The sequence below is a fragment of the Ambystoma mexicanum genome, chromosome 1p, assembly GCF_040938575.1.
Source record: "Ambystoma mexicanum isolate Mex_15411 chromosome 1p, UKY_AmexF1_1, whole genome shotgun sequence".
Taxonomy (NCBI): Eukaryota; Metazoa; Chordata; class Amphibia; order Caudata; family Ambystomatidae; genus Ambystoma; species Ambystoma mexicanum.
In genome coordinates, this window is record NC_090921.1 from 415,801,341 (window position 1) to 415,828,301 (window position 26,961).

Genomic DNA, 26,961 nt, shown 5'->3' on the forward strand with positions numbered 1-26,961 from the left:
TCGCACCATGAGAACTATACATTGCCCACATTACACAATGTCATCAAAGAAAGCTGCACTTAGCTTCGGTTGTTCGTGTGATCCGGAGCCTGTCCCGATAAACAGCCGTCTCCTGCAACGTAAGACCAGCGAATGAGCAGCATCTGTGGTCTGGCAGATAAGGGACAGTTAGTACGTGCCTTAGACTGAATGCCCTCCTAGTTTGACACATTAAAGGCACATGCAGCACTAGAGTTACGAGCCCAGGGCACTTGTCCAGCTTGTTAATTGGCTGTTAATTGCTCCCCCAGTGCCCGTTCCCAACTGCATGCTGTTAAGTTCCATTCCTTCCCAAGCCATTGGATTGAGCTCCCCATGATCGCATCAAGCGCCCGATTCCCTGCACTTATCTTTGTAGCCTGTGGGACCAATGAGGGCTGCTGAAGGTGGGGGAATGGCCCTGCAAAGATGTTTGCCTGCCTCGAGCTTCTCTGCGAGTGTCCGTGCTGGTGCAGCTTTGAGCGTAAACAAGCGTTCGAAATGCATGCATGCGCGTAAGTCTGGGCGTTGGTTTGGGCGTTGCCTGGAGAGTTTACAGGCTCCATAGGCTGTGCCTCTTGTGTGGTGTTGGAACGGCTGAGGATTGTAGTCCCTCCCCACTGGGCTTTATTTTGTGCTTTCTGATGGCGGCAAACTTCTGGTGAACTTGTACAAGGGACAAACATTGCACCTGCTGTGATTTGGTTCCCCCATTGTGCCTGCCACTCTGTGCATTCTGGTTTGCCTCATGACACTCTCTAACTTAGTTTAGGATGGCACTATGAATACCAAGGTAAGTAAAACCTACAATACATTTATTAAGAATTGCAAACAGCTATTCAGGTTAAGTAAAGCCCAGGGCAAACTTATTCTAGACGGGCTATACAGCAGGTCAAGAAAAGCAAGACCCAGTTGGTAAACCTATACACTAATATTCTGAAAGAAATAGTTAAGTGTCGCCAACAGTATTACTTTTGGGAAAGGGTCATAACCAATTCACAGGTGAGTAAAATAACCTTACATATAATTTTCAGAAGGCAGAACACATAAAAAGTAAGTAAGAACTTCTGTAACTGCTCACTCTCAGTGGGGCAGTTACCAACCAACTCTTTCACAAGTAAGTAACTTTTAAACACTTGTTATACTTTCTCAAGGCAGAATCCTTTTCTTATCCAGTCCTTCCCTAGTCTATTGCATGAGTTCACTCAGAGGCAGAAGAGGGACATGAGAGGTCTAGGTGCCAGCTGTAGGCATGGTGAGATATGGTTCAGTTGCAAGAAATGTTCCTGAGGAAGTCTTTTCAAACAAATAGGTATTTCACTTTAGAGTTAGGGTCCATGGACATCTGTGAAGACACCCTAAGAAGATTCTGGCAGTGGGCCTGGGTGAACTGGATGAGAGGACTCCCAATCACAAGAAGCATCCCAAAGCTACACAGGAGTCACAAAAGGCTTAAGGTGAGTAAATACCCCAGCCAAAACAGTACCTCTGCACAGAGGAAGAGTTGCAGCAGGAAGAATTCAGGATCTGCAGCCAAAAACCAGTCGATGGATTGCTTTGTCATGAAAGGCATTTAGCGGCAGGGATCAAGGCAGAAGGCTCCGGACAACAGTTTGTTTACAGCAGGACGAGACTGTAGTTTTGGCACCCTTTTCAGGAGCCAGAAGAAGACTATCGCTGGCTGGATTCTCGTTGCTAATCTGGTCCAGCACTCTAGTAAAGAGACTGAATTGACTTTAATCATGTCTCTGGAGAACCAGGAGGATGCCACCAAAGCTTCAGGTCGATTCGGACTTCAGAAGACCATGCACTTGACAATGGCTCGGGGTCCCAGGGTATTGGGGCATTGCAGCCCCGCAATGTCACAGCACAACATGGTATGTCTCAAAATGCCTGTCTTCTTGTGTCTACTGGATCTCACCAGGCTCCGGATTGGGGTCGTCTTTTTCGGGATCCCCAGGTTGGTTGAAAGGAAGAGTTACAGCAGGTTCTGGTTACACAGTAGGCTCTCCTCTCCGGTCGCTGGAAATATTGTTTCTTCTTCTTCCTGTTCGGTTTCAGCTCCAGTGGTTGACTTGTCAGCAGCTTCCAGGTTCAGAGTATTTAACCAGAACTACAGCACAACTTCTTCAATCTCTCCCTGCATTTTACAGAAACAGGAAAGTCAGCTGTTCAATCAGGACAGACGGCCCCCCATTGTGACTGGGCTCCTTCCAGGCAAGGTGAAAGACAAAAGGCCAGTTCCATGTGATAAAATCGCAGCAAAAATTGCTGTGATTACAAAATATTGCGGCAAAAATACAGTGATTTTTGCGCTGCAATCCATGTAAAGGATGCGGGGGACACCCCCGCAACCCCTGGAACCATTGTACCATTTAATGGGAGCGGGGGACACCCCCGCAGCCCCCGCTCCCTTTAAATTGTATAATGGGGCATACCTTTACCGGTCAAACCACAGCATTTTTTCCGCGATTTTCTTTTTACCGCAACATTTGTGCCGCAATTTTATTACCTGATACCAAAAGGCTGCAGAGGTTTGGACTCCGACCGCACTTCCTGCCTTTTCAGACACTCTGGAGTCTTGGCAGAGAATATAAAGGATTCCCGCCAAAGACACAACTCCCACTGAGGTAGTCCTGCCTAGAATTACAGGGGGAAGACCCCAGAAACTACAAGCTAACAAGAAATGCACTTCTGTGCGTTACTGAGGCTGAATGAACAGCCTACTGGTAAAAATGACAGTTGCAGTTATAACAAAATGTTACCAGGTTAGTAAGAAATGGGATATCCCACCAGCACTCCACATAAGGTAGGGTGTGCTGGCTCACTATATAAAATGTAAAGGGGGTGAAAATCCCTCTTTACTACTTGGTAACTGTAGTTCACCCAAGTAAATGAAAGGAAAATTAAAAGGGGAGCCCAAAGGGGCAAACCAGCCTTACCCCAAAAGTTATAGGAAACTTTAACTTCAACCATACACTATGGCGAGACATTAAAAGGTCACCCATAAAAAGAGTAAGACTAGGTGAGAGGGGATAACAATTCCCATGGTAAAATAGTTACCTAGTCAATGGGAGTCTTCAAAGCAAGACAACACGGTGCAACACAGGTTCAAATCCCGATCCCGTGCTTAGAAACCACTTGCTGGTATTAAGCGCCTTTATAAATGAACAATAAAACAAACAAATCAAAAAAGTTCTAGGGTTGACACAGGTCAGGAAGTTTTATCATTGATATGAAAATCTTATCCAACGCTTCACCTTATCTCCTTTAGAGCCTCCCAGGGTGTTATCCCCAGTTGCAGCAAATCACTCCTCCAGTCCTTCTGATGAAGACCTGCCTCAGGGTTTTTACTCCCACCAGGATGGCAGCCAGGGGAGCCTGATCCCATTTTGGTAGTGCCTACGCAAAGGCTCAACCATCTTGCCTGCAATCTCGGCCTCCTAGCCCTTCACTTTATGGAACAGAAGGGGCTCCTGCAGCCACAATGGACATGTCAATGGACATTTTGACGAGACAGCACATGCTGGTGTCAGAATTCCAGCAGCATCTACCAACTGCGTTCTGACCTGCTCCATCAAAAAGCCTTCCCAAGACCGGCTGGCACCATCTCATTCAAATTAGCCTACCCCTCGGCAGTTACTGGTTGCAACTCATGTTGTGGAAGAGGCAACGCAGATAGACCCTGATACTGTCACAACTAAGGATACACAGGGAACTGATGAGTTAGACTAATATGTTCCCGCAGATAGGGAGCCTCCTGACATTGAGGCCCCCTCCACGGATTCTCTGCCAGATGAGATCTGATCATTCCATGATCTTATGGGCAGCAAAGCTGTTTACCTTCATTTTTCTTATCCGTAGCAATTATGTTTTCCTATTTGGGAGGCAGAAGTCCTCCAAGGTGACTATTGTGTGAGGAGCCCGGGTATCGCCTCAGCTAAAAGGGATGGTTTGGAGAAGAAATACCGGGCCCCCGAACATGCTCCAGAGGTGCCCAAAATTTCAACAATCGCCGGACTCAGTGCTGCGGCTAGTAAGAGGCCCTCTAAAAAACCCTTCCATCGTTCCTCCTGATCAGGAGGGTAAGATACTGAATTGGACTGGGAAGCGATCATCATGACAGCGGCGTCTACCATCAAGGCCCCCGATGCATTTGTAATACCTCGAGAGAATGGCAGAGAGCTTTGGTTTAAGTTAGAGCCCATCCTCGACTTCCTCCCTGAAGACAAGGCTGAGGCAGTGCTGCTGTTCCATGAAGGAGATGTAGCCTCTGACCAAGCAATTACTGTCGCTCTGGACGTCGCTGGCCAGGGTTTTCGGCAGATGGGAAATGGAGTGGCCCCCCGCTACCTATGTTGGCTCAAAGCCACTAACGTCCGCACAGATGTACAGACAAAAGTGGTAGACATGCTGGTTCTTATGTCTTGTAGGGTGTTGTCAACTGCCTTTCCAAATAGGTTGCCACCATAAAACGGCATGTTTACCACTTTTATGTGCACATCTGTGCGGAAGTTAGTGGCTTTGAGCCAACGTAGGAAGTGAAGGGCCACTTCATTGCCCAACTGCTGAAAACCTGGGTCAGATGTCCAGAGCGACAGTGATTGCAGTCCCTCAGCACCTGCAAGGCTACGGAGTGTACTCGAGAGTTTCTAGTGTGAAAGAAGTCAGGAGGGTGACGACCCATTTTAGACTTGCAACGTCCCAAAAATTCCGGATGGCCACATTACAACATGTGTTCCACCAGCAGGAGAAAGATTTCCTGGCACCCTCGACTTCAGAGGTCTACTTTCACATCCCCATTCACTGCATACACTGGAAGTTCCTGCGTTTTAAAAGTGCTATTTACTGCAGTAATACATTGCAGATGCCTTAAATGTTGGGGAAATCATGACTCCAATAGGGTTGAAAAAGGTTCCCAAAGGGAAGAGTAAAACACTGAGTGTTGAAAAAGTATCCGACTCACTCAGGAGAACTGGTCAAAATCCAAGAGTCCAGCAAAAAGTGCTGGGGACACACACGAGTGGGGAGAATTGCACCCAAAAAGCAAATTTTACCGAACGGTTAGGAGCGTATGAATGAGAGACTGATTCAAGGGACTTTTGGAGGGAGATTAAGAAAGGGAGAGGCTGGGGGGGGGCAAGAGCAGGGGGACTGAGTCCAGAGAATGAAGGGCATGTGCGGAGAAGGGCTCCGTAACAACCAGACAACCTTCCTTGGTCCAAATGACGTTACTGAGGGAGTTTAATAAGGTTACGCCCTTTAGGTCTCCCATGGCAGAGCGAGAATTACAGTAGCGGTACTGTGGGTGTAGTCAGTCAATCTTGGAACAAGCTATGGTGGAATAGGGAAGTGGGAGCTCTCTTAAGGGTTGAGGGAAAGGGGTGCAGGGACCAGTCCCAGACTGAGAACCCATTGCTGTGACCTACTTTTAGAATAGAGGGTGACACTTATTGGATGTTTCTTGGGACTTGTTGAACAGTTATTGATATTGCATGTTGTCGAGGAGGTTTGTAGCCAAGTAGAGCAACAAGGTCGAACACAAAGTTCCTTTATAGAGTCACAGAACTTTATGGTGACTTTTTTAATATTCTTTTTACATGGGTTATTTTATGCCTTACAATATGTGGTTGCGCCTTCATCCACTTCAATACTTGCTCTCTTGAGTACCCTAATACAAGAGAGCAAATAGATCTTGATGCAAATAATAAACGAAAAATCTGTTTGGATGAAAAGAAAATGAATATGCAGTTTGTAATGTGTTAAAAATGATAGCCTGCAGGTAGATTCTTGCACTCAATGTGCTAAACTCTTAACTCGGCACAACACAATTCTACCGTAAGCAGATCCTTATCAATTTTATGGGGATATTGCAGTCTCTTGTGCGTTATAAAGGACTACTGCGCTAAGAAACTGATTAGTAACCCTAACCTTTTATAAAAGGTTCCTGGGGAACAGGGTTTTGTGCATCAGTGGGTGTCAAAAAGTGGACAGATGTTGCGTTGCTTGAGAATGAGCACACACTAGTCATAATTATGCCATCTTTGTGGTTTTTTGAGAAATCTGTGCTGTTACCATTCAGAATGGGCCCACGAGTTATGTTGTTGCTACAACATAACTTAAAAAAATGAAACACGTTGGGAAAAAATGACTAAAACTGCTCTTCCCTCTGAAAATTGTCATTGATTGTAAGAGCAGACAGAGGTTGGTGGCCAGAGTGTTGCATCATCTCCCCCAAGAAAATGGTAAGGTTTCCTTGGTGTAGAATTCCTTTGGATTTGTAGATCTACTATGGGAGATTGAAGTGAGCCATATTGTGGTAAATTAGTGTCCTCCGATGTCTCACTTCTCTAGACGAGGTTCCCTGCCACTTGTCTTTACCCCATACCCTAATATTTGAGGGGTGCCAGCCTAGCCTTGTAAAAAGTGTTGCCTTGTCATTTGAAATGAACTATACCATGCAGAGAAGTTCAGTCTTGAGATGATAGGTTGTAAGGAGATTTTTGCAAGATACTATTTGTTCCTATTCTGGCGGTCCTGAGAGGAGAGCGCATATGTTAAACATTTTAATCTATATCAGACATTTTGTGAAGTATTAAGGTTTTACCAGAAGGGGCATATTAGCACCTGCTTTATAACACTATATAAGACATAACTACATCTAACATTGTTGATGGATTGAGTTTTTTATAATGCTCCCTTTTAGGTGTTTATGAAGGAACCGGAGCGTCAGAAGCTGCAGGACACGCTGCACAAAGAAGTGATCCGTAAGATTGTCCTCCTGCAGAGCTGGTTTCGGATGGTCGTGGCGAGGAGACACTATCTAAGAATGAGGCAAGCTGCCATCACTATTCAAGTAAGTACCACTTTAGGCCATGTTTCTAAAATTATGGGGAGTCATCGACTTAGCCCGCTGCTACCCCGGGCCATGTCTTCTAAAACAAAGCTTTTTTATTTTTTTCTTAAGGAATCTGCCATGCATTTTCTCAATATTTGTCAAAATGACGGTGCATCGCTTTAGCAAAGCTTATACCAAGGCTTCCATCTGCAAACATGTAGAAGCATTGCAGCTAACAGTCTGCATTTGTGAAAAAGACCATTTTATGATAAAAGGAATTTGAAAGTTTCAAATGTATGAGTTGTTTTGCCAAAGTGCTGATGCTCACAAATGCTAACTCAGTTCAAACCTTTTTTATTCCATTTTAAAAAAAATAAGTAGGTCAAAATGTACTTTTCTCATGTGCTCTTTAGTGAATATGAATGCCCTATTAGGTTTAATATGAATGTGTACCTGGTGAAGGTGGTCATTCCTCAAAATACAATTATATACGCATAATAAAAGGACCCTCCAGTAGGGAATGAGACCAAGAAAAAGGTTGTGAGTAAAATAGATTTATAAAGATAATGCATGCAGAGGACTCTGCTGCCTCGAGAGCGCTCTGCCAAACAATACAAGGCTATTACATTATAAGCTTTGGAAACGTCACTATTGACGATTCCCTATAGGTACATCAAGTTACACTGGGATTGATGGATGACATAGAGTAGGGCATTATATGGGTTGGCTCCACATGATAGGCTGGCACAGGGCTGTTACTTCGAGCGGCACATCTAGGTGGTGTGATGGTCAGTTCGGTTCCACAAGAAGAGGTCACTCTGTCTAATCTAAGCCACATACTATCTCTTGACATGCAATGAATAATACAGAATATAAACCATGTACTAGAATATGGGGACACCTACACATTGTATACACTTATTTACACATTTCCGCCTCAGGCCTTTGTAGAAGTAAAGGATACAAGGGTCTTGCCTTCCAGGTGCTGGTTTATAGTGATAATTTCGAAAACAAACATTTCGAAAGTCAAAATATCAAAAAGAAATATTATAAAAAAAGTCGCTTTTTTTAATTACGTTTTTTATTCGAAATGGGGGATCCCCTCCAACCCCCCCTTTTTTTAAAAGAAATTTTGTTTTACCCATTTTTTTTTCCAGACCCCAAAATAAATATATTTTTTTTCGAAATTGACTGACCACCCCAGGTACTTTATCAGTGGCCTTGATCTAAGATTTATTTGCTATGGCGCCCCGGTGCTTGATTGAGTGGATTGATAGGTGTTAGGTTTAGGCGGGATATATAATAAGAAACCAGTTATATTGGGGGCACTCTAGAGTTGTCAGTAGGGAAGGGTCACACTTCGGCTACATCAAAAAACCATGGAAGGGAAAAAGGTTGTGCCAGCATTAACTTTCAAATGTGGGGGTGAGAGGAGCAGGAGCAGATTTTTGAGGATGGATGGGGCCACAAGTCGAGATTCACCCAATCGCACACAGGGCAATGAGCTCAGAGGAAGGATAAAAGAATACAGTTTCTGTTAGCAACAAGTCTCGCCAGAGCATCCGTGAGAAATGAGCCTGGGCGGCACAGACACGGGAGGAGGAGGAGGTGGTGGGGGCTGTCAGTGTGCGGTGCTGCAAAGGGGAGGGAAGGCTTCTCAGGGCTAGGGATGCGGCCTAGTGCAGAAATGGAGTCTGGAGGTACACAAAATCGAGTCCTAATGTGTCTTGCAGTAGCCCCTCTTCCACTGTAGCTAGGGAAGGGCAAGGAGGACGTCTCCCCACTATTGCATGAGTATTAGGTTCCCTTTGCGCCGAATGTGCGGGGGGGCAAAATGACCCTTCCTCCCTTACACTGTTTATGATTGATTCAAAATCTTCCAGCCTTTCGGCTTTGCTTAAGTCACCCTCAGTGGGACGAGTATGGGTCCGAGCCTGCTCAGTCTAGTGATCTAAGCTACTCCTTACTGATGACTCCCATTGAGGCCAAAACATGTCTGGGGATGCTTGTGGCCTTGTGCAGAAGGGATGTGATCTAGCAGATTAGGCTGGACTCCCCCTTTTGGGGTCGGACCAAGTATGATTTGCATATGGTTTTCCCCTTCTGTAACAGCTTGGCAGGCTGAAAAATGGTCTGGAGGGGTTGTCCAGGGCTGTGCCCATGGTTGGCTGATTCGAAAACCTTCCAGCTATCACTGTTTGGTTTTGCTTTTCTCCTCAGGCCTAGGACTGGCTCTGGATTTCTCCCTGGTAGGCATACCACCTCTAGCTGCAAATGTGCCTATCACCTTGTGACAAGGCCAGGCTACTGGTCTTCTCACGATATCTGGAGATGGCACTGTGAAATAGTATGCATTTATTGGCCTATTTTGAGTAAACTAAACGTTAAGAGGAGCCACGAAAAGACATGGTTAACTCAATTTCACAACCTCATGGAAGACAACATTAAGAATAAAATAAGGAACACTTGTGTCGGGTCTAATGTGCTTTAAAGACTATCCATTTCTTCTATGACTCATTTTTGACATCTTAACAGCCAAATGAAATATGTCAAATTGTATGTAAATGTTTTTTGTATACATGCAAGTGATGCTACCCAAGTACAGCTTAAGCTATTCAAGAGTTGAGTGTAGACCCTCTGCCAGCCACTTGCTCTTAAAAATATTTTTTAAAGGACTATACCTGGACCCTTTGAAAATAGTGTCTTCAGTTATTTGCCAATAAACATGTGATCATGTTCTTTTCATAGGGCATTTATTCCAAATGTGAACTCCTGTGTGATATGGGGTAGATCGGTTATCTCCCAGAACTGTATTGTAGGTGTGCCTGGCTCAGATATGTGGGGCCTTGAATGCTGGGTATCGCGTCCATTTTTCCGACAGCTGTTTTTCCGACTGGTGTTTTGCCGAAAATTGGCATCAGCATTTTTTGGTGGATAATGGAGTGGTGGGAAGGAACATTAAATAAAAGGTAACACATTTCGATTACGTTTTGCGGCAACACACCCGTTGGGGGGGGGGGGGGGGGGGAAAGGAGGTTGGCAAAATGACATAGAACCGACTGCAGAATCTAACTCATATATTATTGAGAGCATTGGCTGTGCCCTTCGTTTAACCCATACCTCATGCAGTGCTTTCAGTACCAGTTGGATTTGCTTGGGGTACTGTATTTTGTCCTGACTATCAGTAAATCTGCTTTGATCTTCTATATTGTGCAGCATGGACATAGTTTGTGGGTTAATGCCAGATATTCTGTATTGCAATCGCCCACGCAAGCTTCTATGCTACTGCCTCAGTGAGTCTTTTGTTACAAAATGTTTAGGTTAATTTATAGACATTGTGTTATTGACATGTTATTTGCATGAATACTGACATTGTAATCAATGGACAGTTTGTGTGTTAAAAAGCCATTTACAGTTTGTGTTAAAAAGGTCTGGTGGCTGGCCAAGGGTACAAGGCCATGACCTAGACTGTTAATTTCCTCCAGCTCTGTCTCTATTATTAATAATTTGTAATTGTTTCATAATGTGTAACATGTATACTGGATACTTCAGTGCATCATCATCATAATATCCCCTTTTATTATTTACTACATGGCAGCTTGCTCCTGCCTCGAAGTGCTGTAATAATGGATTTATTATCTAATGTAATGGTAGTCCTGCAACACTATTAGTAGCTCAAATGTTATTTGTTTAAGCAGAGCCCTTTTGTTGAAATTCTTGCTTGATATCCAGAGATGCAAGATAATATCCTGCATTGCGAAAGATTCTATAACATGTATATATACACTGCATGTATGGGGCAAAAATGGGAATGGGGAAGGGCAAATGGGGAATTTCCGCCCCACTCACCTTGGAATGGTGCTAATAGCACCATGGTCAAGCGCCGGACTTGTAATGAGGGCCACTGTCTACAAGTGGTCTGCGGATGTTGGTGATCTCTGTGCCATGGAAATGAATATTCAGTCTAATTGGTACCCATCTGGAGTGGGGCAAATATTATTGTGAAGTAGCTGTTGATATGGCCACCGGAATGAACAAAAGGGTTAACAGAAATGTTGAGCCCAAAAAATAAATTGTACTGTTGAAGTATCCAACCCAGGAAGGTCTGCAATCACATGTCACTTATACTACCCCACCCCTCGACTTACTCCACCCTCCGGTTCTTCGTCCCTCCAATATTTTCTCACCTACTGCTTGCCTCCATCCTTTGATGTAACCACTCCTCTGAATCCACTTCACTACTACCTCTCTCTTGCCCTACTCCTCTCAACACTTACTCCCTCCTCTCATGACTCCTCTTACTACTACACAACTCCTGTCCTCCTCCCAAGAGTACCACTCCCAGAACTACACATCACCCTTCTTAGTGCACAAACACCCTGTTTTCACCCAGTATCAGATACTGCAGAACCTTTTTCACTCCTAAACCAGTACCTCACCTGCTCCAACAATCTCCTACACAATATGACCTTCCTTCCTTCTGCTGGTCTCTTGGTCGTCCTCCACCTCCACCCCTGAACCTCACCCTTTAAACGGTGCTCGACCATGGCAGATGTGGGGCATTTGCTGGTCTTCATACAAGGTGTATACTCCTTGTTATGCTCTGGAAAGACTGACAAGCATCATGAAAGAGACATGGTTGGCAATAAGGGTCTGCAGAGATGTGTACTGGCACAAGGGTGAGCCAGAATTCTGGACTTCTCTGCTGCCATTCTCCACCTCATGGATAGAACTGGCTCTGGATGGTCCCCTGGTAAGCCTCCAACCCCCAGCTGAAGAGAGTTCCTGTCCCCTCAGGACAATGCCTGATTACTGGCCTTGTCAGACACTTCCACCCTTTCCCCTAAATCGTCCACTTCTTCCCCCTCTCTCTGAGTTGACTGACTCCCCCCACTGAGGAACATTTTCTTTGGCCTCTTGGACAGCCTTGAGACATCGGTCAAATAAAGGAAAGTCTATGCCAAGTAGGACTTCTTCTGGTAAAACTGGCATTACAATCATTAGCTATCTGTCTTTCCTTCCCCAGGAAGCAAGGGGATAATACCGCTTGGGGGTAGAAGTCAATATTCCCATGTACACAGACAATATGCACCGGGCTCTTTAGAGGTCAGTTCTTGCAGGGCAGTCTGATCGGACTGTATAGCTGTTTTGCTTTCCCCAAATCTAATAAGGTCATGGCTGGGAGACCTTGGATCTCAATTGGAATATAGAATTCTCGGTCTGTATCTCTCAATAGTACACACTGCGACGCTCTGCACTCTACCTCCTCTCCCACAGAGTTCTGCTAGATAGTTGGGGTCTTGGTTGTCTTTGAACTGTCCGATTGGATTTTCGCCTTCTGTTTCAATAGGGCTGGCTGTGTGGAAGAAACCAGTTTCCATATGTTGTGCCTTTGATTTTTCAGAATCTGGTTAATCTCCCCAGTTCCCCACAAGTGTGACAATTATGGGCTTGGGCCCTGGAAATGTTATGTTACTTCCCTTCGATCATACTAGGAGTTCTGGGTTTACTCCCGTTGGGGATCAAAACATCTGGACTCGGTCTCCAGATTTTGGGACTCTCGTCTCTTCTTTGGCCCGTTGGTCTAAGGTCAGGGGGTTTCCTTAGTCAGCCACTGTTTCTCAGACATTTGTTATTTGTGGGCATTCACAGTCCGGATTGCTGCTTCTGGAGTGGGCTCATATTGTTGCCAGATGACTTTCTGCAAGTATAAGGGCAGGGCAGTTGATGAATTGTTACAACACCAACATGTCCTATACTTCCCCATAGGTTTTATTTGACAAATACTTATTGATCAGCTCTCCAAATAAGCTAGTTGTCTAGGCATTTCTCCTTGCCTCAGACATAAGTTCCATAGATGAAACCTGTCTTGCTCCATTCTCTCGAGGATCCCCCTCTTCAAATCACCATAAGGGGTCTCCCGTTGGGGTTTAGGACTGTTTGGGCCTCACATGTTATTAATGGAGTGATGTATTTAGTCAAATGGTTGCAATGCCACCCTGCTGTTTCTGCTACCCTTTTTAAATTGTATAAAACTAGGTGTATGGATCTTCTCCTGTTCCCAGCTTCTGTAGGGTAGTTGGTAGGGCAGGTGGTTGTTCTCACCTCTGTCATCACTCCTTCCAAAGCTGCTAGTGTCTGGTAGTGTTGATGGCTGATATAACCAGGGCTCGTAATCGGTCTTCCATTTTCTTTGACTCAGTGCTCCGAGGGGCTGGTGTTCCCACAGTTACTGGAGGACAGGGGTTATTTCTTCTTCCTCCTTGTCTGAGCGGTGGCCTCCCTCTGCTGATGGAATGTGTTATCCAGAGAAGATTGGCTAAACGCTTGGATTTGTCTTTTCCTGGGCGTCCCAGATTTGTTCCACTAAAGTTCGGCCGGGCCCTTCTACCAGGTTGGTCTTTCTACGTCGAGTTGATTTTGGATGACTGTTTGGTTTTCTTTCTCTTCTTTGGGGTCCTCCACCTCCTCTGGTACCGAATCTGGACTGGAAACTGCACCATCAGCTAAATACTTGCTGGACTTTAGGACTTTTAATTTTTATCCTGGAGTGAGTGAAACCTTTTTCTCACTCTCATATTTTTCTCTGACTTGGACTCTGTGTTTCTTTTGATTTTGGAGTGTGACAAACTCCATAGGCATCATCTTTTTGTATTGTGACACGCAGCACCTTCAGTGCAGTGTTGCAGAGAAGTCCTTTGGATTTCTGTTGAGGTTTAAATACCTTCTCTTGGATAAACTACTGTTTCAAAGAGTAGTAAAGTGAAATTGACTTGACTTACCTTGTTCTCTTTGTAGACCCAGCCCATACCATCCTATATGAGGTTCTAGGGGGTTACTTAGTATCCCCTTTGTCTACCTTCTCATGTAAAAAAATGTTATGTTACCCTCACTACAATTAATGGCTGGTGGTATGGGTTAATTTTCCTACCATTGTGCGTTTTTACCACATGCTGAATCCTCAGCTGCAGTATTGCACCCATGGGTGCCCATTTTGTCAAAATGGCCCGGTCTTCTTTTTTCACCATTTCTTGTTTGTGAGGTCCTTCTTGGGTTTTACTCTGCGCCAAACCAGGTTTGGTCCCTTTGTTTGTTTGGTCTTTGGCAGGATTCAGGGTGAATCCCGCCTCTGGCTCCAGCATGTCTGGCAGGGCAAGAAGTGACGGAGGTTCCTGAATCTCCCTGTGCTTAGTCTCCTTGGTTACAGGAATGCACCCAAAGGTGATTGGCTGGCTGGCTGTCCTTGGAGGACAGCCACCCTGCTGTGTGAGTTACTGCCAGCATGCAAATGAATGGGAGAAACCTGCATAAAAGGCAAGGTCTTTTGCAAGGAAGGCAGAGCCGACCACTGGATGAAGGAACCGAAGAAGTAACTGGAAGAGAAGCTTGCTGGATCATTGGTTTGCCCGGTGAAGCCCTGCTCGCAGTGCTGACGCTCCAATTTTCGTATCGACCAGAGAAGCCCGGAATGGATGACTTCTTCCCTTGGGTTGGTGGGACCAACTGGCCCCAAGACGAACTTGACTGGAACCCTTCTCCCTGCTGGCTGTACTTCTTTGAAGCAGCTGGAGTCGAGTGCCAGGGGACAGGAACAAGAGCATTGTCTTTAAGCCGGACCAGAGCTCCAGGTGGATCCTGAGGACCCTCCCGAAGCAGGGTGACCAAAGCCTGAGCCACATCAACAGAGTGCTGGACCCCAGAAGCAAGGGGAGCCTACAAGGTGTCTAAGAACCGCGGTGGTACTTTTTGCTGGTAGCTGAAACTGTGAAGTGGTGCTGATCTGGAATAAGCCCATTGCTGCCACAGACCTTCAAACCACAGTGCAGGAGTCACCAGAAGTCCTCTCCCTTGTCCCCACGACTGAGGCCCAGGTACACAGTATCTGCAGGACTGCAACAGGAACAGAAGCCAGCTGGATCCAATTTCTTCAGAACTAAGTTACTGTCTAACTAGGTGTACTTACCTCTTGTTGCGTGTAGCTTGCTTGCTCTCACTGGAGACTTGCATTTGCTGCCTTTTGCAGAGTTGCTTGCATCTTTGCCTATCGCAAGCCTCCCAGCTTGTGGCCCAACTGTGATTCTTTTTCTACAAACTCTTAACATTGTACAATAATGTTGTGCTATCTTCAAGAAGTGCCTCAGCTCCCCTAGACTGTGTTCAATTGACATTGGCTGTCCTGCTCCCTGCAGACTCTTCTTACCCTCTGACTTTGTGTTTATCTGTCCCTCCAAAAAGTTATACATAAGTTACTTGTATAGCTGGGAAAGGGTTCACCTATACTTCATTGGGGGATTATAAAGTACTTGTTTAGAGAATTTGTTAAGCTTTGTTTCCTTCCCTAACCTTTTCCCTTTTCCACTATCTAAGTATTGCTTAAGTTTAAGTGATATATCAATGTCCAGTGTCCTAGAAATTGAAGTCACCTCAGGGTTTAGGAAGTGTGCGCGTGACATCCCAAAAGGGTAACTACTTAGCTGAAACTGAAGGAGTGTATTTTATTGTTGCATATTGCCCTTTCTAAAGAAGCTTATTTTAAAACTGACTGTTAAATTAATAAATAATTATTTTAATAAGAAACCTCAAGTAAGTGTTATTTGATAACGTGTCACTGTGAAACTCTATATTGCACCTCTACAGCTCACATTGACCCCTCTTGAGATGTCTGGCTGCGCAGGCACTCTACCAACTTGTGTAGTACAGACCTATAAAAAAGGTTGGGTTCCCTATTGCCAAGAGGACAAGGCTGGTGTAGTCTCCCACAGGGTTACTACATACGATCTTGCCTAACACTGGACACATGCCCCATGTCTCAGTCTATGGATCGTTTTGATTAGCAAATGTGGCCATAGGTAGACCTGTTTGGGGATGACTCGTTGTTGTTTGGTATTACATGTATTGCAGGTGAATGCGCTGTTGGCTTCTGGGGTTCTGCCTAAATGTGAACACTATTTGCATATATATTTTTATATAAGTGCCAAGTTTTTGCAATAAAGATTTTGAGCTTACAGGTTCTCCTGTGCCACTTCCCTGAGAATGATGTCCACATGTGAAAATAAATACACCACCTCTCTGATCAGAGTGTGTGGGAAGTGTGTGTAGCTATAAGGATCGCAGTGCTCTCTAATAACAAATGTGTGTTATGTTTTATGGCAGTGGGGTAATGTGCTATGTTTAGTTCTATAGGTAACCCTGTGGCCAGTGTTGAAAAGGGGGAAAAATGTACTCTGGGACTGGTGATGTGCAAGAACTACTTGCACAGCTGTTTCAGTGATGTGCCTCAAATTCATCACAAGAGCACAGCAGTTACACCTGCAGCTCTGGGCACATTTGTTTACACAATCATGCATATTAAAAAGACATAGGACGGTGAAATGTCTTTAAGAAAAAGACAATATTTCAATCTAGTTTACCCCTGCCAGTGCACAGACTAAAAATAACATGTGTAATATGTAACATTTAAGCATTTTTAATTCTAATAAATGTATTTCTGTAAACATTTCCATTAATATTAAATGTTTGTATGTCTGAAACTTGATTTAGCTCACTGAGCTAACTTATCTTGTCCTCGGGGCTGCTCCTGCCTGGTTGAAGCCAGTCAGAACACGGATTGGTAGATTTGGAGGAGATGCTGGCGTCGATGTGTTGCTGTAGTTGCGCGGCTACCGCTTTCTTGATGATCTTGCTTAGGAAGGGAAGCTGGATGATGGGTCGATAGTTGCCTATGATGTCGAGATCCAGTGTGGGTTTGTTTAGTAAGGGGAGGATTTGCCCTGCTTTAGGGTGATGAGAGGGTGACTTGAGTAGTTGAAAAGCTGTTGATGATAGTTGGATAGGGAAGGAGAGCTTATGCGGGGAGGGTCTTGATGGATGCTGGGACAATGTTTGTATACAATGTGGCTTTGATAGTGGCCAGGGTTTCTACCAGGTCCTCTGTAGAGAGCATCTTGAATGTTGCCCAGGGTGTGGAGATTTTGCAAGGACGGACGTGATGTGGGTCTGTGGATGCAGAGCTGGAGTCTGTGCTGACGAATCTTGCTGATTTTGTTGGTAAAGGTGTTGATGGTGGTGGAATTTTCAGTGGAGTGTGGTATGGCAGGGTCAGGTAGCGGGTTGACTCAGTGCTTGCCTGCTTTGAAGAGGGCTCTGCTTTTGTTGTCAACTTCTGCTATGGTTAATGTTAACCCTTTAAGTGCCATGAGTATTTCTCCCCAGTGCCAGGGCCTTTTTTGGTATGTGGCCATTCAATGGCTTGTAACTTTTGTTACATGAGATATCTCGGCCAAATTTGGCTCCTTTTTTCCCCACATGTAGGCGGTCGTATCGCCACCCAGGAATCCCAGGTTGCTGTAGAGGGGTGAGAGAAAATAAGGAAAAAGTGTGAAAATGTAGGGTTTTTTCAAAAAATGCCAGTAAAATGATGTACAAAGAAGCCTGTATTTTTTTTTCCTTTTAAGAGCTAGGAACAAATGGTTTGCTGTGCCGAGTTCCCCAATTTCGTGGCTTTCAGCAACCGGTTGAGTGGAAATGGAAAAAAATTATTTTGAGGTGGTTATCAACCGTTTTGTGAGAGGTAGGCGATTTTGGCCATTTTTGCCAATTGGACATGCATGACGGAATGGAAGAAAAGGGCAGGAAAGCCAGATTGGAGGTCAGAAAGGCATATATATCTGAAAAGCAGACAAAATTCCAAGTTTAGGAAGGGGTGATTTGCATAGGTCAGGCAACAACTAGGTAGGGGAAACTGCCATCGAATGGGGGAAAAGCGGGAAAATGACTGAAAAAAAAGGTATGTGTTGGACATGATTGGCTTGGTACGGCAATGGCTTCTATGAATTTTGAGAAAAGCAATGCTCTGAAACATTCCCCCGACTCTTGCAGTTAGGAGAGCATACAATGTTTGTAGTGTTTTTACAAAACAAGCAATACCACAAGCCAAATACTGAGCCATGGTACACAGGAGTTTTACGCTCACAGCCTGACCAGACACACTTAGCATGTGTAAATTGGGAAAACCAATGTGGTGAGGAACGGCAAGCATACATTTTTTTGAAAGAGCACAGGCAGACCTTTTCAAGGGTAGGTGACTTGTGCAGGTTACAAAAGTGTATGGTCGCTAAAGCAGCGACTAAATGTAGGTCACATTTGGGAAAAGAAAGGGTTGTGAGACAAAGGGCACCAGCAAATGGGTCAAAACGATATGAAAACCACACAAACACAACACATGGCCTACCGTCACGCGTTCCCACAGATGTCCCGATGAAAACGGTACCTCACATGTGTGGGTGCACCTACCTGGCCGCCAAGGGGAAAGCCTAAAACACAAGTAACCCCAAGTCTGTTTTCAGAGCGAAATCTCAGACATTCTGCCGACCGGCACAACGAACAGATATGGGCCTCGGGTGTCCAAGCCACCGAGGAAAACGGGGAACCCCATGAATTTCCGAAAAGTGGACACCCTTGGGAATCCGCAGAGGTATGATTTGCGTACATCGCCCAGATTTTATTACCCAGACAGCCCTGCAAATTCCGAAATGTCGTAAAAAAAACGCTTTTTCCGCACATTTCGCTCGGCGCACCCATCGAAACACACCCCCAACAACACATGGCCTACCGTCCCTCTTTCCCACAGGTGTCCCGATGAAAACGGTACCTCACATGTGTGGGTGCACCTACCTGGCCGCCAAGGGGAAAGCCTAAAACACTGCTATCCCCCCCCCCAAAGGGTTTGGGGAGGCAACCGACAGATTTAGGCCAGGGGTGTTTCAGCCACCAAGAAAAACAGGAACCCCCATGCATTTCTGAAAAGAAGACACCCGTGGGAATCCGCAGAGGTATGATTTGCGCACATCGCCCCAGAATGTATTACCCAGACAGCCCTGCAAAGTCCGAAATGTGGGGAAAAAACGCTTTTTCCGCACATTTCGCTCGACGCACCCATGGAAACACGCCCCCAACAACACATGGCCTACCGTAACACGTTCCCACAGGTATCCTGATGAAAACGGTACCTCACATGTGTGGGTGCACCTACCTGGCCGCCAAGGGGAAAGCCTAAAACACAAGTAACCCCAAGTCTGTTTTCAGAGCGAAATCTCAGACATTCTGCTGACCGGCACAACGTACAGATATGGGCCTCGGGTGTCCAAGCCACTGAGGAAAACAGGGAACCCCATGCATTTCCAAAAAGAGGACACCCGTGGGAATCCGCAGAGGTATGATTTGCGCACATCGCCCCAGAATGTATTACCCAGACAGCCCCTTGGCACCCTTGGAGGGTTGCATGAGGTGTGGCCCTCCATTTGGGGTGGGGGGGGGTTGAGGGCCACCCTCGTTTGCGGTACATCATTCGCTGCCAATTTAGGGTGCCCCTCAGCCCCCCTAAAAAGTAGCCTGTGAATTTGTATATTTTTTTTTTGTTTACCCAACTTCGCTTGGTGCAGATGGCCACATTAGTGTGGCAATCTGCCCCCAGGGTGCCCAAACCCTACTGCCCCATCTATTGGGGGTCCTGCCCCACCTTCTGTGGTGGCCCTCCCCCCCCACCCCCAATGGCTGGGGGACACACCTCATGCAGGCCTCCCTGGGCCTCCTCCAAACGGCTGCGTGAGGTACACCCCACCTCCATTTGGGGTGAGGGGGGAGAGGGCCACCACAAAAGGTGGGGCAGGACCCCCAATAGATGGGGCATTAGGGTTTGGGCACCCTGGGGGCAGATTGCCACACTAATGTGGCCATCTGCACCAAGTGAAGTTGGGTTTGCATGAGGTGGGGCCCTCCATTTGGGGTGGCCCTCCACCCCCCCCACCCCAAATGGAGGGCCCCACCTCATGCAACCCTCCCTGGGGGCAGATAGGGGGGGCCCACCTCATGCATCCCTCCCTGGGGGTCAGATGCCCCTTCCTAGGAGCAGATATCTGCCCCCAGGGAGGGTTACAAGGGGTATCCCTTTCTACTTCGGTTGGGGGGGGGCATCCCTCCCCCCCTTTCATTCAATAAAAAATCCATGGTGGCTAGTGGCCCCCCGCCCCCTTTCCCCATCATTTCAACTTCTTTTTTTTTCATTCCCCTGGGGCAGATGGTCAGCCATCTGACCCAGGGTTCACATGCATGTGCCCCCATGCTTTGGGGGCTGGGAGGGGGGAGAGGGCTGCTTACTTGAGGCAGCCCCCCCCCCCCCTCACAAACGGATCCATGGTGGTCTAGTGGGTTGCTGGTCACGGATTGAGCGCTCTGCGCCGATCCGTGACCAGCAATGCCTCATATATGTGGTGTCCTTGGAAAGGGGGGAACCCCCCCTTTCCAAGGACACCATTTTTTGGAAAATCCCTGGTGATCTAGTGGGCCCCAGGGCCCCAATCCCCCTCCCCCCTCCCACCTCCCCCTTCCCTCTAATTTTTTTTTTCTCCCACCCGTATTCACCCCTGGGGGCAGTGATCATCTGCCCCCAGGGGTCTCTGCCGCTGTGGCCCCATGCCTTGAGGCCATGGGGGAGGGGGGCCGCTTACCTAGTAAGCAGCCCCCTCCTCCCCCTGAATCACAAACGGATCTGTAAACTCCCGATCCGCGGGAGGCAATGCCACACAATGGGTATCATTGTAAAGGGGAGAATCTCCCCTTTCCAACGATACCCGCCTCGATCTCCGGCTTGAAATACAGCCGGAGATCAAGGCGGACAAAGAAGGTCTCTTACCTTCTCTCTTCCCCGCAGCAGCCGAAAATGGCTGCTGCGGGGAATTTACTTTGTTTCACGCCGACGTGAAACTGAAGGTAATCCAGCCCCCTGGCAGTGAGGGGGGGACCTCCCCCTCACATAGCCCGGGGGTTGGATTACAGTTTTGAGCGATCCCTGCTTAGCAGGGATCGCTCAAAACAAGGTGCCGAAAAGGACGAGCTATCTCGTCCTTGGCACTGCGTGTGCACTGTCAAGGACGAGATACCTCGCCCTTGGCACTTAAAGGGTTAAAGGATATTTGTACCGCACACTATCACCACCGGAGTGGTCCTCTGGCGCTCTGGCGGCTCTGAAAAAGGGAGAGGGGGTTGAGTTAGTGGGAATGAGCTGTAAAAGTGCAAGATAGCAGTGATGAGCTGTTGGCAGCCTCAGCCCGGTGGGTCTGTTGGCTGGGCTTGGGGTGTTTTACGGTCGATGGTCGTCGTGTGCTGTTGTGCAAGTCTATGTGGGGTTTGTTTTGTTGTTGCAGTGTAGTGAAGTTCGTACGGTTTGTTGCGTTTAAGGCTTGTGGTTGTTTGGTTAGAGTTTGAGAGGTGTATGCAGAGGGATGAAATTGTTAGTGGATTGGTTAGTTGGCATTGCTGTGATTGCAATTATGTCTGGGTGTGGAGCCTGCTATCTTTCACTATTCCATCTAAGTGTGGCGCATGCTAACATTCACAATTCTGTCCAGATGTGACACAAGCGAAGTTTGCTCAGAGTTCCTTGAGGACAGGTAGGTCGGATGCGCTCCTGGAGCAGTGCCAGGTTTTGTCTTGTTTCCTGATGACTCTCTTCCTTAGGTTTGTTTCTTGCATGTACCAGGGTGCTATCAGTTTCGAGTTGCAGGTGCTTTGTTTCAGAGGCGAGTGTTGGGTCAATGGAAGCTGAGAGGGTGGCGTTGAGTGCTACGGTAGAGAATCGCAGTTTGCTTGGGGGTGATTTAGTGCTAGAATAGCTCAGAATTTGGGCTCTCCCGGCGTGCATCAATTTCAACTAGCCACGAGTAATTGATAAATTCTTTGATTAAGTAATGGTGTGCTGTTTGTATGTTAATAAGTGAGTTTTTTAGTGGCTTTTTATGCCCGGCTGTCTGCTTGCAACATGAAACTGCTGCAGTATATAGTATTTTTACAGGGAGTGATTTATTGGGTCTGTGTGTCATTCTTGGAGAAATCGGCTGTAAGCATGCTTGTCACTACGAAGGGCGGACCAAGCCCACAAGAGTCTCTTCTGCTGTCTCGGTTACTTTGTTGGCAGGCTTGCACTGTGACGCGCATACCTGAATGTTTGCGAGTCGGGCTCATGTAAAGCCTGGCTTGCTGTCTGTTCCTTACTCACTTGACCCTTTGCCTACCCGCAGGTATACTGCACTGAAAGCAGCCATTGAGGTAATGTTGTGTTTCACAATCTGTGCACTCTTTTTTTCTGAGCCAAATAGGGACAACCTCTGAGGCTTGCATTTGACAATCCACTGCCTGTTGGCTATAGTGTTGTGAAGTAGACAGAGCTCCTCCCAATACCACCACTCCTGGCCCACATCACATAAAGGGTGGTGGTGCCCGGCTTGTGATTCACCCACACAATACACGCTCACAGGGTTAGGCAGGGGACATCATCGCAATCCGTATTGTGGTGCAAACATTAGAGTTGCATCTCCAGTGATACCTGGATGGGGCTCACTGGGGGAAAATGTCAGGGATAAAGTTCAGGGAGATCAAACCTAGGATTGTCTACCTCAAGGACACGTTAGCAGTATCATCCAAATGTACTCCTACGTCCCATTCCTTTTCCTCCATACTGTGTGGATGTCCCTGCACAGGGACGCTACCAGAACCATTTTGTCCCACAAAAATGCACTTGCCCCTTTCAATTTAGAGCATGTGTATGTGTGGCCATGGGCAAACCCACACCCAGCTGACCCCACCCACCAGCGCCTCACCTCAGTTACCTTTCCTGCATGGACAGGAACGGACCTGCTCTGTGCACTTTATTTTTGTGTGTTTGATCCTTTTCTCCGACACTTTGCTCCCTGGCGTATGTTGGTCGTGAGCAGGTTTACACTGTACTCCTTCTGCAAGGGATCCTCCCCTCGTTGAATCCTCATTCGCTCTGTTTTGAGTGTTTGGGAGTCTTGCGCAGCATGTGGCGCGCTTACTCTGAGGTCGCTAAAAACAGATTGTCTAGCTGGAGAGAGATTTTCTTGTTGCCGCCAGAACATCTCAAGGCCTTCACGCATCACAAGTTGAACACCAAACAGGCAAGCCCTATCTTTTCATATGCACCTCGGTGGAGTGACTCTGTCCCAGGTAGTTGTTCCTCTGGTAGGGGTCCACATGATCCTCGTACTGGCTCGCGGCCTGAGACCTCTAAGGCTACCGGTGCATTCAGCAAGGGATCTGTGGCTTCTTCAAGTTTGAGACTTGCGGGGCTGGCCGGCTCTAGTATCGGACCAAAGGGCGTTAAAGCTCATTACCAGGTACAGGCCTGAGGGGCGCCTAAATGCGACCAGACTACTGGGTGGCTGGCCGAGGCCATAAGGTCTACTGGAGGAAACTCTGAGGTCAGTCATAATACTGTGTCAAGTGTCGGGGGCTTACAAAAGCCTAAGGTTCAGGGCGCTACACCGAGCAGCCAACCTCTGTGCATTTCCACCAAATCTACAACAATGTCAGCAAGTCATTCTGTACCTTCAGGGCCTCAATCTGATGAGTCCAATCCATCTATGGTCTCCTTCCAGAGCGGACAGGCATTCGGCACAAATTCTTTGGAATACCTCTTACCCCTCACACACTGAGATATGCAGAGGGGAGTAGACTACAGCCGCAAACTGCCAGAGGGACTACTGCGTCTACCTGGACTGGACAGCAGTAGGGCAACCTTCAGCCATTCAGGCTCCACAGGCACAGGTGACGTGTGAAGAAAGGTTTTTCTAGCGCTCTATGCAGCTAATGTAGTTCCTACAAATTACGGGCATTTTGAAAAATGTCTGCCTTCACGTCGGGTTGCACAACCTATGCCGCCACCTCTGCCTCACCCTTCCCCCCCCGCCCCCACCTCCTCCACCACCACCACCTCCTCTGCCTCCAGTACAGGTGCCAAATCAGGCAGCCCCCACAAGTGCAGGGTGGTCCTGTGCTTCAGACACCAGCTCCACTCCTAAATATGCAAGAGAAGAAGTTGTCTCCCTCCTAGGGCACTGTGACAACTCTCCTACAGGTAATGATTTTGATGAAGTGGGGGAGGATGCATGTTCCTCAATAAAAGCCTTCCAGGATTGCTTTGAAGGGTTGGTGGATTTTCTGGGGTCTCAGCACCTCCACAGGCTCAGCCTGAAGAATGGGTTTTGGCAGAAATCTTATTGCAAAGGTCAACTAGTAGATCTCTCCAGAAGAACGTGTTGGAAGTGGCTAAAATGTTATGGGTTAAACCACACTCTGGCAGGCTGTCAGGTGTGTAGACACCAGGTTCAGACAGTCGAAAGGTGAGACTATTTTGTTGTCTTCACACCCTTAACCACACTCAGTGGTAGCAGCAGCGTCTTTATATTCAAAACCGGCTGCAATATCTTCCATGGTGGGTGCTTGCCTTTCCAAAGTGGACACGCTTCTGAAATAATTTGGAATAAAGGTTTACCTCAATGCAGCCTTACATCTAATGCAGGCAAATACTGATGCGTTGCTGGTAGCGGACAACCAAAAAATATGCAGAGAAATTTGTGACTTACTCACAGATTTGCCTATAGAGCTCCAGGTGGCGTTCAAAGTAGGCTTGGTAGAGGTGAAGAGTATTGCACAAGACGTGTTGGAAGCTTCAGTGTCGCACATAGCAGAGTACTATGTGTGGGGGCAGACAAGAGACTCATCTTGGATGCACGCCTCCAGGTTTACGTCGAATGTTCAGGACAGAATTCTGGATCTGCCTTTTGGGGGCACAAAGCTCAAACAGTACTCTAACGGAAAAGTCGTTTGCTACACCATAAAAATTGCAACTAAAGGTTTCTCGCAGGGTCAGATCTGATCAGACCAATGGCCCTGCTCATTTGGAGGTTTCTGGGGTTTTCAGGAAAGGAGGATCAGACAACAGGAGCATTCTCCGAGCACTCATTGAAAAAAACACACAGACCCTACACTTCGCTAGCCTCAGAATCTAAAAAGCATCAAGGAGAGCATCCAGATCCACGATACCCTGCTTGGGGGTAGATTGGCATGGCATGTGCATCAGTGGTGCCATTTCTTTGAAGGCCCGTGGATACTATCTGTGGTTTCAATGGATTTCTGGCTTCTTCCACCAAATTCCCCGCCCCTTCCTTCAGATTGGTTCTCCTGCACCCCTCAAGGAAATAATGAAGCTGTTTCAGTACCAGCTGTGGAAGGAGTTCCCGATCCTCTCAGGGGTCAGGGCTTCTAATAGAGGATCTTTGTGATCCACAAGAAAAACCAGGCCTCCCTGTGAGTAGTCCTGGACTTACAGTACCTTAATCTTTCCCTTTGAGAAGTTCAAGATGTTGACTCCAGCCTACTTTGCCAAGGCTCTATGTAAGGGAGAATGGATGTGCTCCCTGTCCTGAAGGACCCGTATTTGCATGTCCCCATACGTCCCCATATGGCATCCATACAGACACTCAGACAGATGTTATAATTCAGCGTGATGGGCCATCGTTTACAATACAAGGTCTTTCCGTTTGGCCTAAACTCAGTTCGAGTTTTCACAAAGGTCATGAATGCAATGACAGCCCTCCTCAGATTGGATGGATATCATATATATCTCTACTTTGACTGGCTAGTCCGATCCATTTTGCCGGAGGGAGTGACAACTACAAGCTGGAGGCTTTTGAAATTTCTATTCAACCTAGGGTTTTCCATATATCGGAAGAAGTCTGAGCTTTTCCCCACTCAGTATCTTGTCGTCTTGGGGATAAGGTGGGACACTCATCAAGAGGATGTTTCCTACTCCTGGGATATTGAGACATTTTGGCAGCGGTCAAACACATTTTCTCCAGGCCTGCCACCTCACCATGGTGGTACTAGCATCTGCTGGGTCTCCTGGCGTCCTTTTTGCTCACAGTCCCCTCGGCCCTGCTCAAAATGAGGGCTATCCAGATGGTTATCAAGCTTATCGGACCAGGAATCTGAAAGCCAATCAGACTGGATCGCCATCCTGGGTTTTCTGTACCAGGATCTATTGTAGTGGTCACAAGGCCAAGGTAATAATAGGAGCTCCTTTCCAAACAGCCCCACATTCGGTGGTGATTGCAACAAACTCGTCCATGGATGTGTGGCGGGCCAGTCTGGAGTCAAATTCAGTTCGGGGGAAGTGGTCCAAAGTGGAGAAGCAGCATCACATAAACAATTTACAGCTGTTGGTCATTGCTTTAGCTCCGAGATCCTTCCAACCAATGGCATAGAACGAGATAGTGCTAGTCAGAACAGACTCCACTGCTACATATTATATCAACAAGTAGGGAGCAAGGTCCCTGGCTCTATGCAAACTAGCAGTGCCTGGGCAGTGGCTCAAGGTATTTTCCTCAAGGCAGTTCACAACTCAGAAATGGACAGATTGAGCAGACTTGCAACTACATCTTACAAGTGGGAACTCATCCAAGAAGCACTGAGCAGGGTGTTCAACAAGAAGGGTCATCAGAATGTCGATCGGTTTGCCACAATGGAGTACACCAAATGTCCCCACTTTGCCTCCTGGACAGGAGATCATTAGGGGACACATTGCAGATACCATGGCATCATATTTGTGGATACGTCTTCCCTCCAACCCCCTTCAATGGTGGTCCACAGTGTTATTCTAATAGCGCCCCATTGGCCCTCAAGAGAGTTATTCTCTACCTTCTCCATCAGTCCCAAACCAGGCCCATTCAATTAGACTGGGCAACATCACCTGTCAACACAGCAGAGGCGGTTGGTGATTCTTCCGACTTCGGACAAGCAGGCCCTCTCCACTTGGACCACGAGGAGCTAAAGTAAGAGCATCTTGGCCTGTCATAGCAAAATATGCAAATAATGCTGAAGGCTTGCAAGGAATCAACCAGAAATCAATACAAAAGCAATGGTCTTGAATCTTCTGTTGTGTTCAAGACCATGTCAAACCCACTCATGCTCGCAGGAATTAAACAAACCGTGCATAGCATCCACTAGAGCTACAATGAGAACTTGAATGGACATTCTAGTTGTTAGTGCGCACTCAGAATAAAGAGGAAGGAAGGACTGACTCAAGAGTTATCCCTCCCTCGAGGAACCGCGAGTGAGGAAGCGGTTCACCAGAGTAAAAAGCAGAGACCGCTGGTCGGGATGCGAATGAAGGAGTCGTGACCTCCCTTTTCGATACAGTGAAGGAGGTCCATACAGAGGACTGGCAAGCCTTGGGTCCAGGCGTGCGAGAC

General features: G+C 46.9%; 1 protein-coding gene across 9 annotated transcripts in view; it reads left to right on the forward strand.

Annotated features, from left to right (window-relative positions):
* MYO9B (myosin IXB) overlaps nucleotides 1–26,961 on the forward strand; it is a 925,026-nt gene that overhangs the window by 626,461 nt on the left and 271,604 nt on the right. For all 9 annotated transcript variants that reach the window (XM_069649217.1, XM_069649219.1, XM_069649218.1 and 6 more), the window contains one exon: nucleotides 6,725–6,874. In XM_069649217.1, the coding sequence (XP_069505318.1) occupies nucleotides 6,725–6,874 (150 nt within the window). The remainder of the gene's footprint in view (nucleotides 1–6,724; nucleotides 6,875–26,961) is intronic.